Source organism: Narcine bancroftii, chromosome 1 (genome assembly GCF_036971445.1).
Source record: "Narcine bancroftii isolate sNarBan1 chromosome 1, sNarBan1.hap1, whole genome shotgun sequence".
NCBI classification, from domain to species: Eukaryota; Metazoa; Chordata; class Chondrichthyes; order Torpediniformes; family Narcinidae; genus Narcine; species Narcine bancroftii.
The window spans coordinates 232,375,346-232,393,941 of NC_091469.1; the positions used below are offsets into that span (position 1 = coordinate 232,375,346).

Below are 18,596 nucleotides of genomic sequence, written 5' to 3' on the forward strand. Positions count from 1 at the left end.
GGAATAAAGTTCTAACTTGTTTAATCTTTCCCTGTAACTCAACTCCTGGAAGACCTGGCAACAACTTCGTAAATCCTCTCTGCACTCTTTCAATCTTATTGATATCCTTCCTGTAATTAGGTGCCCAGAACTGCACACAATATTCCAAATTTGGCCTCACCCATGTCTTACACAACTTCAACATAACATCCCAACTCCTCCACTCAATACTTTGATTTATAAAGCCTAAGATGCCAAAAGCTTTCCTTACAACCCTGTCTGCCTGCGACGCTACCTTCAGGGAATAATGTATCTGTATTCCCAGATCTCTTTGCTTCTCCGCACTTCTCAGTGCCCTATTATTTACTGTGTATGTCCTACCTTGGTTTGCTCTTCCAAAATGCACACCTCACACTTATCTGTGTTAAGCTCCTTCTGCCATTTACTGGTCCATTCTCCCAGTTGGTCCAGATCCCTCTGCAAGCTTTGGAAATCTTCCTCACTGTCCTATCTTTGTGTCATCAGCAAACTTGCTGATCCAATTTACCACATTATCATCCAGATCATTGATTTCGACAGCAAACAACAATCTTTCCAACCCAGATTCCTGAGGTACACCACTAGTCACAGGCTTCCAGTCTGAGAAGCAACCATCCACTACTACTCTCTGTTATCTCCCACACTGCCAATTTTGAATCCAGTTTACAACCTCTCCAGGGATACCTAGTGTTATAACCTTCTGAACTAACCTCTATGTGGGACCTTGTCAAAGGCCTTACTAAAGTCCATGTAGATAACATCCACAGTCTTTCCTTCATCTCCCTTCTTGGTAATTTCCTTGAAAAACCCTAGAAGATTTGTTAAACATGAATTACTCCACACAAAGCCATGCTAACTGTCCTTACTCCATTTTTTTTCCTGCTTTTTAATGAAATGTTCATTTGTTTAATATTTATAGATGTATTATTAAGATCACTCAGTTCTGATAGTAAGCATCATCTACTATTAGTACTCGTACATATGGATGTCATTAAGTACCATGGTTGGAAATAAGCAAACAAATATTTAATAACTTATGCCCATAGAAAGGATGCAGGAAAGTGCAGTCAAACAAGAAAATCTATAGATGCTCTGATTGTAGTTTACACAAAAATTCTGGAAAAATTTAGCAAGTCAAGCAGCGTTCTTTATGTAGCAAAGATAAAGATACATAACCAACATTTTGGCCTGAGCCATCTATCAAAATAAAATGACGGGGGATAGGCAGGGGGACGAGCACAGGCCCACGGGGGTGGGAGGACACAAGACAAAAAAGTTGAGGTGATGGGGGAAGGGGATAGCTCTGAATTTAGAGGGAAGGGGTGCAGAGCTGGAGGAAGGGAGACAGAGAAATGGGGAAAAGTTGGAGATGGGAATGGCCGAAAGGAAACCAGAGAAGTTGATGATAATGCCCATCAGATTGGAGAGTGCCCAGGAGTTGCACCTCCAATTTACAGGTGGCTTCAGTTTGGCAGTTCATGAGGCCACGGACAGATATGTCAGTGCAGGAGTGGGATCCTCCCCCTCTCACTTTTTAGCTTCTTTTCTCCCACCCATATCCACTTATAACCTCTTGACTCTGGACCTTGAACCTCCTCTACCATTTTATTTAGGTGCCTGTCTGCTTTTTTGCTCTTACTTTGATGAAGGGTTCAGGCCCAAAACATTGGTTATGTATTTTTATCTTTGCTACATAAAGAACACTGCTTGACTTGCTGAGTTCCTCCTGCATTTTTGTGTAATTGCGGGAAAGTGCAGCTTTTTGCAGAATATCAAGCTGGTGGCCACGTGACAGATTATATCTTGTTTCTTATATATAATGACACCCAGGAAATCAATTTTTTCTATATTGTACGTTGCCAGCAAAGCCAGCATTTATCTCCCTTTACTAATTTCCCAGTATTGAGTAGCTTTTTAAGTAATTTAAGAGGCCAAGAAAAGGTGTTTCAGAGTCAAGTTGGTGAGTCTGGTGTTGCATTTAGACCATAAAAGGTAAGAATGGCAAAATTCCTCCCTTGAAAGGTGCATTAATGAACCATATGGCTTCTTGAACAAGGTGAGAATTTTGTGGTATCAATAACAATGACAAGCTTTATAAAATAATTCTATCTTATTTACGGAATTTGATTCACAACTGCCATGGTGAGACATAAACTCAGGTTTAATAACAACATGAAAGTAGGCAGGCAGGCAACACATGCACAAGGAGACTGAAGAAGGAATATGGGTATACATTGCTTCATCAGCCAAGGCAATGAATAAGAGAATTGGCATGTCACGTAAGTTGCACAAGATGTTGTTTAAGCCACAGTAGGAGTATTGTATGAAATTTTGGTTGCCACGGCTAGAGCGGGTGCGAAAAAATTTGCGAGAATGTTGCCCAAATTGGAAAGCTTGAGTTATAACGTGAGATTGGTTGGGCTGGATTTATTTTCCCAGAAAAAGGAGGCTGAGAAACAACAGCCACCTGAATAATGAGAAGCATAGATAGTGTGGATAGCCAGAATCTGTTTCCCTTGGTGGGGTGTCCAACGTGAGAGGGAGGAGGTTTGAGGGAAACATGGGTGGGGGGGTTGGAATAAATTTTCTCACAAAGATGAGCTCATATCTGGAATGAGGTGGAGTCAGGAACAGTAACACCATTTAAGAGGCATCTGGACAGGCACTTGAATGAGTGAGGCATTGAGATAGATTAAATTAATGCAGACAAGTGGGATTAATATGGATAGGCATCATCACCAGTTTAGACTTGGTGGTGTGAAGGATTTTTTTATGTGGTGTACAGTGCTGACTATTGACAACTGTTGCACTGCATAATACCCCAACCATTCAATCAGTCTTGCATTACTATAGTCTAATTTGACACCAATACTGCAAGTATTTCACTTTTGTAGTGGAGATAAACAACATTATGAGAGGCAAAGATAATGCAAATTGTAATAATAGTTTCTCCTTCACACAGATGTCTTGGACTAGAGGGCATAATTTTAGTGGCGATTTTAGGGGAGGGGGCATTTTTAACCCAGAGAATGATTGGAATCTGGAGTGTTTGAATCACCAGGGCAAAGCTGGCTATCGCCAAATGGGATTAGTATGATGGGTGGTGGTCAGTGTGGCCATTTTGATCCACAGTGTCAATTTCTGGGCTGTAGGACTCCATGAGAAATTTTTCATCAACTTTTCTTAAAGCCTGGAGGATAAGGCAGAGCAGGCATGACAGTTAGCTTAGCATCTGTGGAGAACAAAATAGAAAACAAACTGTGCAACAGTTCTTAATAACTTGTATTTTAGATTATGTTGTGTGCAAAAAAGCTATTTATAACTTCATTTGCACTTTGCAGATCATTTATATCCCATGTGTATAACTAACAAGACTGAGGAACATAATTGAAGTTCAAATACATGATTTTTTTCATACTGTTTTAAGTGCCAGGGAGCTGTGCTTTTAATGGATTGATAATGTTATTAATCAAAAGCCTCTTCCTTTTAACTGATCTACGAGTGTCCTGAAAAAAGGAAAATTTAAACATTTTTAAAATGGGGAAATATTCCGATGTGAACGTTACTTTCTGTTCTAAAATGTGGGAGTTCTTAACAAAAAACTGAAAATATCCATATTCTAAGTTAAACAGTAAAGTCCGCAGATGCTGGGATTGTAGTAGAATACCCAAAAGTGCTGGAGAAATTCAGCAGGTCATGCAGTATCTACAGGAAGTAAAGAATAATCAACATTTAGGCCTGAGCCCTTCATCAAGGTATGAGCAAAATACGGTAGATACCTGAATAAAAAGGTGCTGGGAGGAAGGTGCAGAGTGAAAAACGCAGGCTAACAGGTCTAACAGAGGCCATAGGTGGATGCAGGAAGAAGGGGCGGAGAAAAAATCTGAGGTGATGGGAGTGGGGTGTCTGAATGGAGAGGGAAGGGAAGGTGGTAGAGAGCAAGAAGAAAGAAGACAGGGCTAGGGAAAGAGAAGATGCTTTCAGGTGGCCAGAATACCTGAATGTAAAGCCACCTAAAATACCCGAATGTGGCTGTCAGGAGGCCACCTGAAAGTGGAGAACCTGGCCCTGAGGAGCACTTACCTAACCCTCCTTGGGGAGGTATATTCTCCAGCTCAGAGCACTCCCCCTAGCCACCTGAAAGCAGCAAGGCAGGCTAGCAGCTTTCAGGTGCCTAATAGCGGGCGGGCTATTGACAGTCAGCTGGCACCCGCTGACAGTCACCCTCCCTGCTGCAGACAGCTACCCTTCCTGCTGTCTGACTGTCCCCCGATGTGGGACTACATCCCGCGCCGACCACAATTTGGTGTCAGCTTATAGAGAATGAGGAAGGGTTGTTAGTTGCAGTTAATTTTCATATTTATTTTTGCATTCTGGAGAGAGTTCTACACGAGTATCTCTCAACCTTTGCGTCCTTAAACCTGAAACCCGCACAAATTCTGTCATAAATTATCATTGATCAAGAGCAAAGGATACACCAATAGGGAGCAATACGCAGGGATATTGTCCTCGTGAAAACAAACCAACAGCTGTTTTGGGGATGACAATTAAAGTTTATTTCTTTTCCATTATTTTCATGTAGTCCTGCTACAAGATGCTCCATAAACAAGCCGTGAATATGGCCACAGTCCACATGAGCTGCGTTCGCTCGGACGTGGCTCTCCTTCAGCTGGCACGATCAGGTGACAGAAAGACGTCTTCTCCGTGGCCACCTGAACGCCCCAGCTGTACTCCCTCAGCCACGTCTGCCGGTCCATTATCTGCGTTTGAGCACTTGAAAGCGGCTAGAGAGACTAGGGGTGGGGGAGGGTGAGCAGAACCTGGAGGTCTATGTTAAAGCTATCTAGTTGGAGAGTGCCCAGACTGAATATTAAGTGTATCTTGGCGAAGGGCACGTACCATTGATTACGCTTTATGGATGCTGTGTGACCCGAGTTTCTCCAGCAATGTTGTGTATTCCATATTCTTCAAGTGGCTTGGTTACAGGATATAATTTACAGGCACTTCAAATATTTTGTGAAAGGTGAAATTAAATGAATTTCATCTATTTTTCATAATTAGAATGGAAATTCCTCACTAGGCAGTTCTGACAAAAGCTTTTCTCAAAAAGAAAGTTAACTTTTTTTTTCTTTTCCTCTGAAGTTACTGAATTAGCTGAGAATTTCCAGCATTTTCTGCGTCTGCAATATTTTATTTTTAGCATTGTATTTTTTCAAATTGTTTTGCCAAATATTTTTAAATCCTTAATCTCATTGATTTATAAACGATGGTTATTAAAGGAATATTGAAATTTAATATTTTATTTGTTTTGCCATGCAATTCTACTTATTTTCTAGACTTTATAAACAGAGTCAGTTTGAAATAACAACAGGAGGCTGGGTTATGACTGATGAGGCCAGTACGCATTATTTTGCAATGATTGATCAGCTGATTGAAGGACATCAGTGGCTTGAAAGGAACCTTGGTGAGAATTATTCTTGAATCTTCTTTCAATTACTGACTTACCATTCCTGAATACAGTAATAATCTATCATTGAGTTTGATTACATGTTTTATACAAATTATATATGAATCCTGTGCTTTTGCTTGTCAGCTACATATGATTCATCCATCATTGAAGTAATAGAACAAAACAGCAGAGTACAGGCCCTTCGGCCCTCGAAGTTGTGCTGACCCATGTATTCCTTCCGAACAAAAAAAAAACTAAACCCTTCCTCCCCTGAAACCCTCTGTTTTTCTTTCATCCGTGTGTCTGTCTCAGAGTCTCTTAAATGCCCCCAATGTTACAGCCTCCAGTTTTTTTTTTAAAAAAACTTGTCTCCCCTAAACTTACCTCCCTTAACTTTGTACATAGGTCTTCTGGTGTTTGCTGATTCTGTCCTGGGAAACAGGTTATGGTTGTCCACCCTATCTATGCCTTTCATAATTTTGTAGACCTCTATTAAGTCTCCTCTCTTCCTTCTTTGCTCCAAAGAAAAAAGTCCAAGCTCTGCTAACCTTGCCTCATAAGACTTGTTTTCCAATCCAGACAACATCCTGGTAAAGTAGTAAATCACAAAAATTTGTAGATACTGTGGCTAAAGCCCAAAACATTGGTTATGTATTTCTACCTTTGCTACATAAAGGATACTGTTTGACCTGCTGAGCTTCTCCAACATCCTGGTAAATCTGCACCCTCTCCATAGCTTCCACATTCTTCCTATAAGTGTGGTCTTACCAGAGATTTGTAGAGTTGCAGCATGACCTCTCTACTCCTGAACTCTATCCCCCTATTAATAAAGCCCAGCATCCCATAGGCCTTCTTAACTATCCTATCAACCTATGCGGCAACTTGAACCTCAAGGACCCTCTATTCATCTACGCTCTTAAGTAACTGACTCTTTTACTCATCCTTCATACTTAATATTAATGTGTAATTATTTTATTTGTGCATTTGCATTCTTTTCACAATTAAAATATTTTGTGTTTATTATTAGTTACATTTTTGAATTATTAAAATTATCAATACATTTTTAAGCATTCTTTGCCCTCTCTAACCTAATGTCCCTCTGCTCTCTCACCCTCAGCATGTGTTTTTCTCTAGTTTCTTTCCAAACTTCATTCCCTTGGAGCCCATTTTGTCCACATAAGATATCTTGGGTCCAATGTTAGCTAAGATTTTAAATGTTTCCCTCCCCTCAGATACTGTCCCATCACTTCTTAAAATTTCTGTTATCATATAAAAAAAATGGCACTGCAAGAAGCCAGAGAGCTCTGTCACAATACAGAATACTCTTACTTTCCGCCTCTTAGTTGTGTCAAAAGCAAATTTAGCAATTATACTTGCGTGCCTTAATCCAGTTCATTTATAATAATTGTAAAAAGTTGGTTCCACTACTCAGTATATCTTGCTAATTAACATATAATATAACAATTACAGCATGGAAACAGGCCATTAGGCCCTTCTAGTCCGCACCGAACCAAACACCCCTTTCTAGTCCCACCTGCCTGCACAATGCCCATAACCCTCCATCTTCTTCTCATCCATATACCTGTCCAACCTTTTCTTAAATAATACAATTGACTCCGCCGCCACTATTTCTCCCGGAAGATGATTCCACACAGCTACCACTCTCTGAGTAAAGAAGTTCCCCCTCATGTTACCTCTAAACCTCTGCCCCTTAATTCTTAACTCATGTCCTCTTGTTTTAATCTTTCCTCCTCTTAACGGAAATAGTCTATCCACATCCATTCTGTCTATCCCTTTCATAATCTTAAATACTTCTATCAAATCCCCTCTCAACCTTCTACGCTCCAAAGAATAAAGACCCAATCTGTCCAATCTCTCCCCATACTCCAGATGCTTAAACCCAGGCAACATTCTGGTAAACCTTCTCTGCACTCTCTCCACTCTGTTTATATCCTTCCTATAATTAGGCGACCAGAACTGCACACAGAACTCCAAATTAGGCCGCACCAACGTCTTATACAATCTCAACATCACCTCCCAACTCCTATATTCCATGCAATGATTGATAAAGGCCAGCATACTAAAAGCCTTCTTCACCACCCTATTCACGTGAGTTTCTACCTTCAGGGAACGATGTACCGTTACTCCTAAATCTTTCTGCTCTTCTGTATTCCTCAATGCTCTCCCATTTACCACATATGTCCTATTCTGATTCTTCTTACCAAAATGAAGCACCTCACACTTATCAGCATTAAATTCCATCTGCCATTTTTCAGCCCACTTTTCTAAGCAGCCCAAATCCCTCTGCAATACTTGAAAACCTTCTTCATTATCCACTATTCCACCTATCTTAGTATCGTCTGCATATTTACTAATCCAATTCACCACCCCATCATCTAGATCATTAATGTATATAACGAACAACAATGGGCCCAATACAGATCCTTGAGGCACACCACTGGTCACCGGCCTCCAACCTGACAGACAATTATCCACTACCACTCTCTGGCCTCTCCCTTTCAGCCAATGTTCAATCCATTTGACTATCTTAAAATTTATACCTAAAGACTGCACCTTCCTAACTAACCTTCCATGTGGTACCTTATCGAAGGCCTTACTGAAGTCCATATAGACAACATCCACTGCGCTACCCTCATCCACATTCCTAGTCACCTCTTCAAAAAATTCAATCAGATTGGTCAAACATGACCTTCCTCCCACAAATCCATGTTGAGTGCTCCTGATCAGACCCTGTCTATCCAGATGTTTATAAGTACTATCTCTAAGAATTTTCTCCATTAATTTACCTACCACAGACGTCAAACTTACAGGCCGATAGTTGCCAGGCTTCCTCCTTGAACCCTTTTTAAATAACGGAACCACATGCGCAATGCGCCAATCCTCCGGCACTATCCCCATATCTAATGACATTTGGAAAATTACCGCCAGAGCCTCTGCTATTTCCTCCTTCACTTCTCTCAATGTCCTGGGGAAGATCCCGTCTGGTCCCGGAGACTTATCCACCTTTATATTCTTCAAAAGCCTTAAAACTACACCTTTTGTAATCTCTATATTCCCCATATTTACCCAATTTGCTTTTTTTTTATCCCACATCTCCCAATATCCTTCTCCTTAGTGAATACCGAAGAAAAGAAACTGTTCAATATCTCCCCCATTTCTCTAGGCTCCACACACAGTTTTCCACTCTGATTTTCTAAGGGACCAATTTTGTCTCTAGCTTTCCTCTTACCATTAACATATTTGTAGAACTCTTTTGGATTAGTTTTCACCCTGCTTGCCATAGTTTTCTCGTACCTTCTTTTAGCTTTCCTAATTCCTCTCTTAAGATTCCTCTTACATTCAATGTATCTTTCAAACATCTCCTTAACTCCATGCTTCTTATATCTAATGTACGCCTCCCTTTTTCTTCGAACCAAGTTTCCAATATTCCTTGAAAACCACTCATTTATGCCTGCTCTTTGTTTCCTGTTAGCTAACCATGTTGATATGTAAAAAACACAAAACTGGAGAAATTCAGCTTTGTGTTTTTACTTTAACCACAGTGTCTGAAGATTTCCATGTTTTAACTATGTTGATATGTTTCAATAATCCCTCGTTCGCCTTGGCAACTAAGCCACAAGAGTTCTCTGAAGTAGAGAATTCCAAATGTTTACTACCCTCTGAGAGAAATAATTTATTTTGGGCTCTGACCTGACCAGCTAAGCCCTTACTTTGAGATTGTTTGCCTGGCACTTGATAATCGACCCAGGGTAAACAATAATTCTTTCAAATTCCATAAGAAATTTGTGTTGAACAATATCACTTCTCAATCTTCAAGAGTTTAGACCTCTTGTAACAATATACCATTTGATTTTCTGAAATGTTACATGACGTAAAATTGCTGAGTTTTTTTCTCATCTTCATCTACCATAGAGCCATATCTATATGTGTGGTTATTTTGTTGTCAACCACAGTAAATAAGCAGGATTTCTGCTTGTGCATTTGAAGAATGCTAAGACATAGGAGAATGATGAATCAACAGAGGAGAAAATAAATGAAACCTAACCTTTTTTTTTCAAAGATAACATCCCAATTAAGAAAATAAATACAAGGGTCTTCCAATAGTAAAACTAGGAATATAGATTTTCAGAAAAAAAGTTCATAATTTAAGTTTATTGTCACTTTATACTTAGTATCGTTAGAAGGGTTCTATGTGAGTGGTCTAGCAAGTCTTTTCCAATATTTTAGACCTTTCCAGACTTAGAAATATAAATCTAATTAGTTGCTCTTTATATTTGGTGGTTGAAAGAAACAACTCTATGTGGAATTTATGGTGTTGATTTGTTTTGTTGCTCATATAAAATAGCAACCCGTTTTTCCATCCTTTTTTGCTTCCAGGTTAATCATTTATACCTTGTAATTTTGTTCATTATAACAGGAATAAAACCGAGGTCAGGATGGGCAATTGATCCATTTGGCCACACGTCTACGATGGCATATCTGTTAAAACAGACAGGAATTTCTAATATGCTAATTCAGAGAGTTCACTACTCTGTTAAGAAATATTTTGCAACTCAAAAGAACCTGGAATTCTACTGGCGTCAGAACTGGGGTAAGTGAAATAAATATGTTTTAGAATATTCTAATTATAAACAATTCTATCAACAATTATAAATTTTTTAATCTGGTACTATTGTAAAAACTTTCATTATCAGTGTCAATTTAAGTTTAAATTGTATTTTTCCCCAGTCCGCACTTAGTGTTACACAAAAGGCACACAAAAACTCAATGTTCAGAACCACAAGAAATCCATGTACAACTGTGATGATCTGAAATCAGATTATCAAAAAAGTTTTTGACATGGAAGTGACATCTGTTCGCCTCTGAAAATTTTCAGATAAATGAGGATATCTGAAACAATCAGAAATCATCAGTTATCTGACATTGTTTCGGAACCATACTGACCTTGTAGGCTGGAAAAAAAAATTCACCCGACATGAAATTAGAACGCTGATTGTCCTCATTTCAGGTAACTTCCTCCCCTCTCTCTTTCCATTTCTTCTTTACCTACCCTTATTAGCTTCTCTGTCCAACTCTTCCTCAAATTGCGTGCCACTGTCTCCCAGCCGCAAGCGGTCAGAAGAATCTCTTGTCCTGGCATCATCCAGGAGATTGGCCTCCAGGGCAGGAGCGGGTCCTTGGTGGGGAAGTGTTGGTAATCATCGGTGGCATTTGGGAGGGGAGTGTGGGCAGGCGAAGACTGGGTCTGTGTAGGGCTCCAACATCGAGAACCAGGGCACGAAGCCGGAACAGCCCCTGCCGGAATGAGCCCTCGGGGTGACAGGAGCCCGCCAACTCGCCAGTGAGTGTTCCACCAGTCGGGGAAGCCTCCCCAAGGATAGGCAGCAGTGGTGGGGACATGTCAGGGATCAGTGCTGGTGATTGGGAGGTCTCGGGGATCGGCGGCAAAGTTGGGGAAGTGTCGGGGATCGGCGGCGGCAGCCAGCAATTTTTTTGGTGAGAATTAACCATTATTGTAATGCTTAAAAAGCCTTCCCTTGTTGTTTGTTGTTTAAACATTGATATGTGATTTGCTGTTGCTACTGGGCTGTTTTTAAAAAAATGACCAGTTATCTGAAAAATTCAGTCATCCGAAATAGGTCTGGTCCCGACCATTTCAGACAATCGGAGTTGAACTCTACGATAGTCGTGTAAATACCCAATTTAAAAATGACATTCTGTTTCATAAATGGATTTATAAATTATAGTAAATCTGTAACATCTTTAAGAGGCGGTGCCTCTTTTCTCATCAAGGACCCTCACCCTTTTCTCATTGCTATCATCAGGAAGGAGATACAGGAGCCTGAAGATGCACATTTAACGTTACAAAAATAGATTCTTCCCTTCTGCCTTCAGATTTATGAACAGACACTGAACCTGTGGACACTACCTCAACTTTCCCATTTTTTGCACTAGTTAGTTATCTTTAAAATCTTGTATTTACAAAATTGTAATTTTTTGCACCTTGCTCTGCACCATATTGGTGCCACAAAAGAACAATTTCTTAACAATAAAACCAGATTCAGATTCACCTGCTTTTATAAAACAGATTGTTGAACACCATTCTAGATTCGACACTGGCTAATGCTGGGCAACATCATCAATAACAACAGATCTGTCCTCTGATTTAATTTATTATCACAAGCAATTGTAAAGTTAAGTTTGAGTATATTGCTGTCCAAATAGCATTATAATTACTGGCAATCACTCCCTGGCTCTGAAAATAAAGTATGACAACCGCAAAGCTCATTCTTTCAGAAGGAGGAAGAACAAGAGATCGACAACTCTGTGACAAAAGAATCTATATGCACCTTGTTGCAGATGAGGATGGGTGAGCCAGTAATCTTTCTTCATTGGCTTGGCTTTGCGGACGAAGATTTATGGAGGGGTAATGTCCACGTCAGCTGCAGGCTCGTTTGTGGAAAGTAACCCAGATCTTAGCTTTCCTTATCAGAATAATCTGGAGTAGTGAGAGATATAAAAAGAAAGTTGGGGGTGGGGGGGGGGAAAGGTGATCAAAGTTATTGTCCATTTAGATCATCCATCAGATGGTAAAACTGCAGTGTGATAGATGTTTTCAGGTCTGTGTGGCTTGGGTGCAAGAGTGCAAACATGGGCCATAATCAGGAAATAAGTACAGAGGGAAAAAGCTTTCACCTGTAACAAAACTGCATTTCTTATTCATTTTAAATAATTTTGTGTGTGTGTTTGTGTGTGTGTATATATAATATACTTGACGTCCTGCTTTGCGGACTCTGCCAAAATGTTTGGCCTGGAAGTCAGCATGAAGAAAACAGAGGTTCTCCATCAGCCAGCTCCCCACCATTACTACCAGCCCCCCCACATCTCCATCGGGCACACAAAACTCAAAACGGTCAACCAGTTTACCTATCTCGGCTGCACCATTTCATCAGATGCAAGGATCGACAATGAGATAGACAACAGACTCGCCAAGGCAAATAGCGCCTTTGGAAGACTACACAAAAGAGTCTGGAAAAACAACCAACTGAAAAACCTCTCAAAGATAAGCGTATACAGAGCCGTTGTCATACCCACACTCCTGTTCGGCTCCGAATCATGGGTCCTCTACCGGCATCACCTACGGCTCCTAGAACGCTTCCACCAGCGTTGTCTCCGCTCCATCCTCAACATCCATTGGAGCGCTTACACCCCTAACGTCGAAGTACTCGAGATGGCAGAGGTCGACAGCATCGAGTCCACACTGCTGAAGATCCAGCTGCGCTGGATGGGTCACGTCTCCAGAATGGAGGACCATCGCCTTCCCAAGATCGTGTTATATGGCGAGCTCTCCACTGGCCACCGTGACAGAGGTGCACCAAAGAAAAGGTACAAGGACTGCCTAAAGAAATCTCTTGGTGCCTGCCACATTGACCACCGCCAGTGGGCTGATAACGCCTCAAACCGTGCATCTTGGCGCCTCACAGTTTGGCGGGCAGCAACCTCCTTTGAAGAAGACCGCAGAGCCCACCTCACTGACAAAAGGCAAAGGAGGAAAAACCCAACACCCAACCCCAACCAACCAATTTTCCCTTGCAACCGCTGCAACCGTGTCTGCCTGTCCCGCATCGGACTTGTCAGCCACAAACGAGCCTGCAGCTGACGTGGACTTCTTACCCCCTCCATAAATCTTCGTCCGCGAAGCCAAGCCAAAGAAGAAATATATAATATATATAATGGAACATCAGTTTTAGCATTACTTGTTTAGTAAATTTAGTATATTAGAAACTGCCGATTTTGGACCTCCATCTCTTGAAGTGATAAGCGACAAGTACGAAAATGCTTAAATACGGAATTTTGGGCGACATGATTTTTTCTTCTTTTGTTTTCTTTTATTGTTTTTCTTTTTTCTTTTATTCATGCTTTATAGGGTGGGGGAAGGGGGGAAAATGTCAATGTGTATTTTAATGATGAATGTTTGTATATATTGTTATTGAAATGGTTCATGGTTAAGTATTAAATTAAAAAAAAAAGATTTAGAATGAATTCTGAATTCAGCTCTTGTCCTTGTATTGGACAATGATGTCTGGAGCCGAATGATCTTGGTAAAGTCTAAATTGAGTGCTGATGAGTAGGTGAGTTCTCTTTCCTAGCAATTGAGATTTAATGACAACCCAATTTCCTCCCCTATTCGTCTGCTGGTGATTGAGACTTGCCTGACCATTTTCTACACAGTTACCTTTAGGATGTCTTTCTTTTTCCTTAACTGTGGCATCCTCTCTTCCCCAGTTGACAGAACTAACAATTGCATAGTCTCTATTTTATCTGTTCTGTCACCCTTCTCTCAGCCAGAATGAAGATGCATTCTCAATTCGTCCATTTTGTTGTATTTGCTCCACTGATGAGACATTCTGTAAAGATGCCACTGAAATGTCTTCCTGAACTGTTGCTCAAACATAATGGACAAAGTTCTTGACTACGTCTCATGTATTTCTTGCACCTTTGATCTCATCCCAATCTCCTCCTCGAAATAGCATAAAGAGTTCCATCGTCCTGAACCCTACCAGCTTCTGCATTCAGTGGATCGTCTCTCAAAATTCTCATCACCACCAAGCATGAATTGACCTCCCTTTTCCTTTCAGCATTTCAAGCGGACTACACCCTTTGCAATTCTCCAGTCAGCTCTTCCATACCCACTTGCTATTCCCTGTCGCATGGCATTTTTCTCATGACAAATGACCTGACCTTTCACCTCTGCCTTCTTGCAAAATAGACTCAAAAATGCCTTTCCAGGTAAGGCAGTAATTCACTTTCATTTCTTTCAATCTAGTGTACTGCATTTTAGTATTCATAATATGACCACCACAATAGAGATAGCAAACACAGTTGTGATTATTGTTTTGTTTGTTTTTAAAATATTTATTCTCCTTACAAATTTGCTTTGCAACCTATCACAGATAGTCCCTCTTTTCGTCACCCTTCCCCACTGTGCAATTTAAAATGCTTGTTTTCTCACTTTCTTCTTTGACCAAAAACACTCACTTCATTTCTATCCCAATGGTATAACTCAATCTGCTGAGTGCTTCCAGCATTTTCTGCTTTTGATGAGGTAATTAGCCAAAATGGACATGTTGTGCCTTTTGCAGGTAGAAAAAATTTTGCATATTTTTCCATACTAATGCAAGTGTTTTAAATATAATGAAACACTAGCGGTACAGATAATTCTAAACACTGAAGCATAAGCATGTTGCTTGGTTCCAATGCAGTCTCATCTGAAGATGGTTGCAAATGTTCCAAAGAAAATAAAAGCAGGAACTGATTGCTCAGTCCTTCTAACCTGCTCCAGTATTCGGTATAGTCATGGATGATCCTCTATCTCAACCATTCTTCTGTTCTTTGCCAGGACCATTGATTCTTTATGTGTCTTTACTGCTGTCATAGACAATTCCAAACAGTCAAACCCTCTGTGTATACACATTTCCTCTTATGTCAATCTTAAATCTCTCACTCAATATCCTAAAACTAATACTTCTTGTTCTTGACCTCTGAGATGGGAGTAACATTCTGTCTATATATAGCTCTGCCAAAATCTAAAACACTCAGAATTTTGTCGGTACTGCAACCTTGACTTGGGGATTGAGCGGGATTCAGTGTTGGTTTCTAATGGAAATTTTCTTAAAACTTTTTTTTCTAATTTGCTGTTTAATTAATATATACCCACATTGGGATGTGGCATGGCAGCAGATAGCAGTATACAACTAATCAGTACCCATTGCATGTTGTTTTCTGTTTAGTTTGCACATTATCCTACATTGTAGCTTCATTTTGAAATCAATTTCATTTCGGTAAATGAGAAAATATGATGATTGGTGCTGCTGAATGAGTGCAGAATCTTATGGATGTTCAGTTCTGAGTTACCACATCTGCGTTATCTTATTTTAAACAATAGCAGGGCCAAATACTCAATGGAGGATAAAAATTAAAAGGAAGAGCTCAATTTGTTAATTCCCTATCAATCCGCCAACTCTTTATTCATTCTGCTGTGATGTACAAAGGCCTGTTCTTTGGTCTTCATCAGACTTTCACTGAATTTTCATTGCAAGTTCCAAAGTTAGCTGGCACAGTTAGGATAACTGAACATGAACAGGTTGTAACCCAGTGTGTGTTGAAATGCGTCAAGGCAAACTGCCTGCTTGTTAACCATGAACTTTTCATGATTCTCCTATCTTTCTGTATTTTACCAATAATAAACCTGTTTACACTTAATTGATGATATGGTATTTCTTTGTTAGTTATCTTAATAAATTAACTTAGTGCCTATTCTTACTGTAATTTCAGATCCAAGTGGCAACACTGACATCCTTTGTCATATGATGCCATTTTATAGTTATGATGTTCCTCATACTTGTGGCCCTGATCCTAAAATTTGCTGCCAATTTGATTTCAAACGTCTACCTGGAGGCAGAATTAGCTGTCCTTGGAGGAAACCTCCAGTTGAAATACACGATGACAATGTTGAAGAAAGGTAACAAATAAAAATCTTCAATTCAAAACTCAGTTCAAATTTGTATTGAGGAATACAGAAATGAAAAATGCATTTTATATCTGTCACTTTAGTTCATTTAAAAATGAGAAACAAATTTGCTTATGGGAAATATCAACCTTTCATCTGTGATATTTTGAATTACTTATTGCTGTTGTATGCAAGTTATCCATAAATCAATCGCTGTCCCATATATTCATGGGAGTGAAAATGACCCTACTAGAGGGGGCAACATTCAACCTCCTCTTGGGAAATGAGTCTTGACAAATGACTGAACTGTCAGTTTGGGAATATTTTGGGAACAGTCTCCATAACTCTAGTTTTGTAGTTACAGGAAGAGATGAGACTGATCCACAAATTAAAATTATAAATTGGGTATAGCTAATTTTAAGGCATTAAACAAAAACTTACAAAGGTGGATTAAACACTGTTCTGCTTACATACAATTCCAGTGTATTAATGACTAATTTATTCATTTTTTTTTCGGAAGAGCAATACTCCTCTTAGATCAGTATAGAAAAAAGTCCAAACTTTTCCGCACCAAAGTGGTCTTGGCTCCTCTGGGAGATGATTTCCGCTATGATCAATTAGCAGAATGGGACCAGCAGTTTCAAAATTATCAAAAGTTATTTGATTATATGAACTCTCATCCAGAGCTCCACGTTGAGGTATGTTGAATTCTACAAATCAATATATATTGACTACAGTTGTACAATTTGATGCCAGGCGATGATGACAATTACAATTACCGCTAATTCAAGCATCTTTTATCTATGTTTTGTTGTCAGTGTTCACATTCTCGAATTCCTCCCATTCACTTATTAACCAGATAACTGTTTACAGCCTATCCCCCCCCCATAGTCACCCCAGTTTTACCCTATTGGAGATGGCCCCGTTCCCCACCCTGAATGCATTTTAAGGATCCTCCTTTGTCTCCTTCCCTGTTCTGACATAGGGTCTTTGACCTGAAATGTTGGTTCTGTTTCTCTTCCCACTGATAAGGCCTGACCTGCAATTTCCTCCATTTCCTGTTTTTATTTTAGATTTCCAGTAAGTGCAATTTTTTTTCCAGTAATTGTAGTTATTTTTACTTTCAATTTTTATTTTGCTGTATAAAAATAAATAATTTATTTGAAACCTTAAATTTTAAATACAGTATAATGTTTAAAAATTGTTTCTTTGAAATCTTAAAATCCCTTTCCACAGTATAGTAGCTCACCAGGAGGAGCACAGCCTCACTGCAATCCTCACCTCAGGTGCTGACTGTGTGGAGCGTGCACATTCTCCTGTGACTATTAATTTCCTATGGAATGTCTGGTTTCCCCCTGCATCCCAAAGATATATTGGTTGCCCCTCGTGTGGATGAGTGGTAGAATCAGAGGGAGTTTGATGGGAAAATATGTAGAATAAAAACAGGGATTAATGTAAATGAGTGAGGGTTGGTGCAGTCGGTGGAGTGACATGCCTGGTTTTTATATTTTGGCACACAAACAATTATTTCATTTCCTATGGTGACCTGCTATTCATGAACTTTTTGCACACACTCCCAAGACGAATACAGAAGCATGAGAGGGAAACTTAGGGATAGATAAAATAGAAACTAAACAGAAACTGAAAGTTTCAAAAAAACCCATAATTTGTGCAAAAAAGAGAAAAATGTGAGGTGGTGTCCAGCGATTCATTGTGCATTCTGAAATCTGATGGCAGAGGGGAAGAAGCTGTTTGTGTAACATTGTGTGTGTGTCTTCAGGGTCCTGTACCTCCTTTCTGATGGTAGCAACAAGAAAAGGGTATGGTCTGGGGTGTCGTGCTAACTTTAAGGTGGTAGAGCTGACAGAATGCTTACCATTTCCTCTCTCCTCTCTCTCCTCTCTCTCCACCCTCCCTCCTCTCTCTCCACCCTCCCTCCTCTCTCTCCACCCTCCCTCCTCTCTCTCCACCCTCCCTCCTCTCTCTCCACCCTCCTCTCTCCACCCTTCCTCCTCTCTCCACCCTCCCTCCTCTCTCCACCCTCCCTCCTCTCTCCACCCTCCCTCCTCTCTCTCCACCCTCCCTCCTCTCTCTCCACCCTCCCTCCTCTCTCTCCACCCTCCCTCCTCTCTCTCCACCCTCCCTCCTCTCTCTCCACCCTCCCTCCTCTCTCTCCACCCTCCCTCCTCTCTCTCCACCCTCCCTGCTCTCTCTCCACCCTCCCTCCTCTCTCCACCCTCCCTCCTCTCTCCACCCTCCCTCCTCTCTCTCCACCCTCCCTCCTCTCTCTCCACACTCCCTCCTCTCTCTCCACACTCCCTCCTCTCTCTCCACCCTCCCTCCTCTCTCTCCACCCTCCCTCCTCTCGCTCCACCCTCCCTCCTCTCGCTCCACCCTCCATCCTCTCGCTCCACCCTCCCTCCTCTCGCTCCACCCTCCCTCCTCTCGCTCCACCCTCCCTCCTCTCGCTCCACCCTCCCTCCTCTCGCTCCACCCTCCCTCCTCTCGCTCCACCCTCCCTCCTCTCGCTCCACCCTCCCTCCTCTCGCTCCACCCTCCCTCCTCTCGCTCCACCCTCCCTCCTCTCGCTCCACCCTC

At 40.8% G+C, this 18,596-nt stretch overlaps 1 protein-coding gene across 3 annotated transcripts in view; it reads left to right on the forward strand.

Moving 5' to 3' along the window:
* man2a1 (mannosidase, alpha, class 2A, member 1) overlaps positions 1–18,596 on the forward strand; it is a 169,654-nt gene that overhangs the window by 35,602 nt on the left and 115,456 nt on the right. For all 3 annotated transcript variants that reach the window (XM_069892624.1, XM_069892634.1, XM_069892644.1), the window contains 4 exons: positions 5,355–5,482; positions 9,906–10,079; positions 15,824–16,010; positions 16,519–16,696. In XM_069892624.1, coding sequence (XP_069748725.1) covers positions 5,355–5,482; positions 9,906–10,079; positions 15,824–16,010; positions 16,519–16,696 — 667 coding nt within the window. The remainder of the gene's footprint in view (positions 1–5,354; positions 5,483–9,905; positions 10,080–15,823; positions 16,011–16,518; positions 16,697–18,596) is intronic.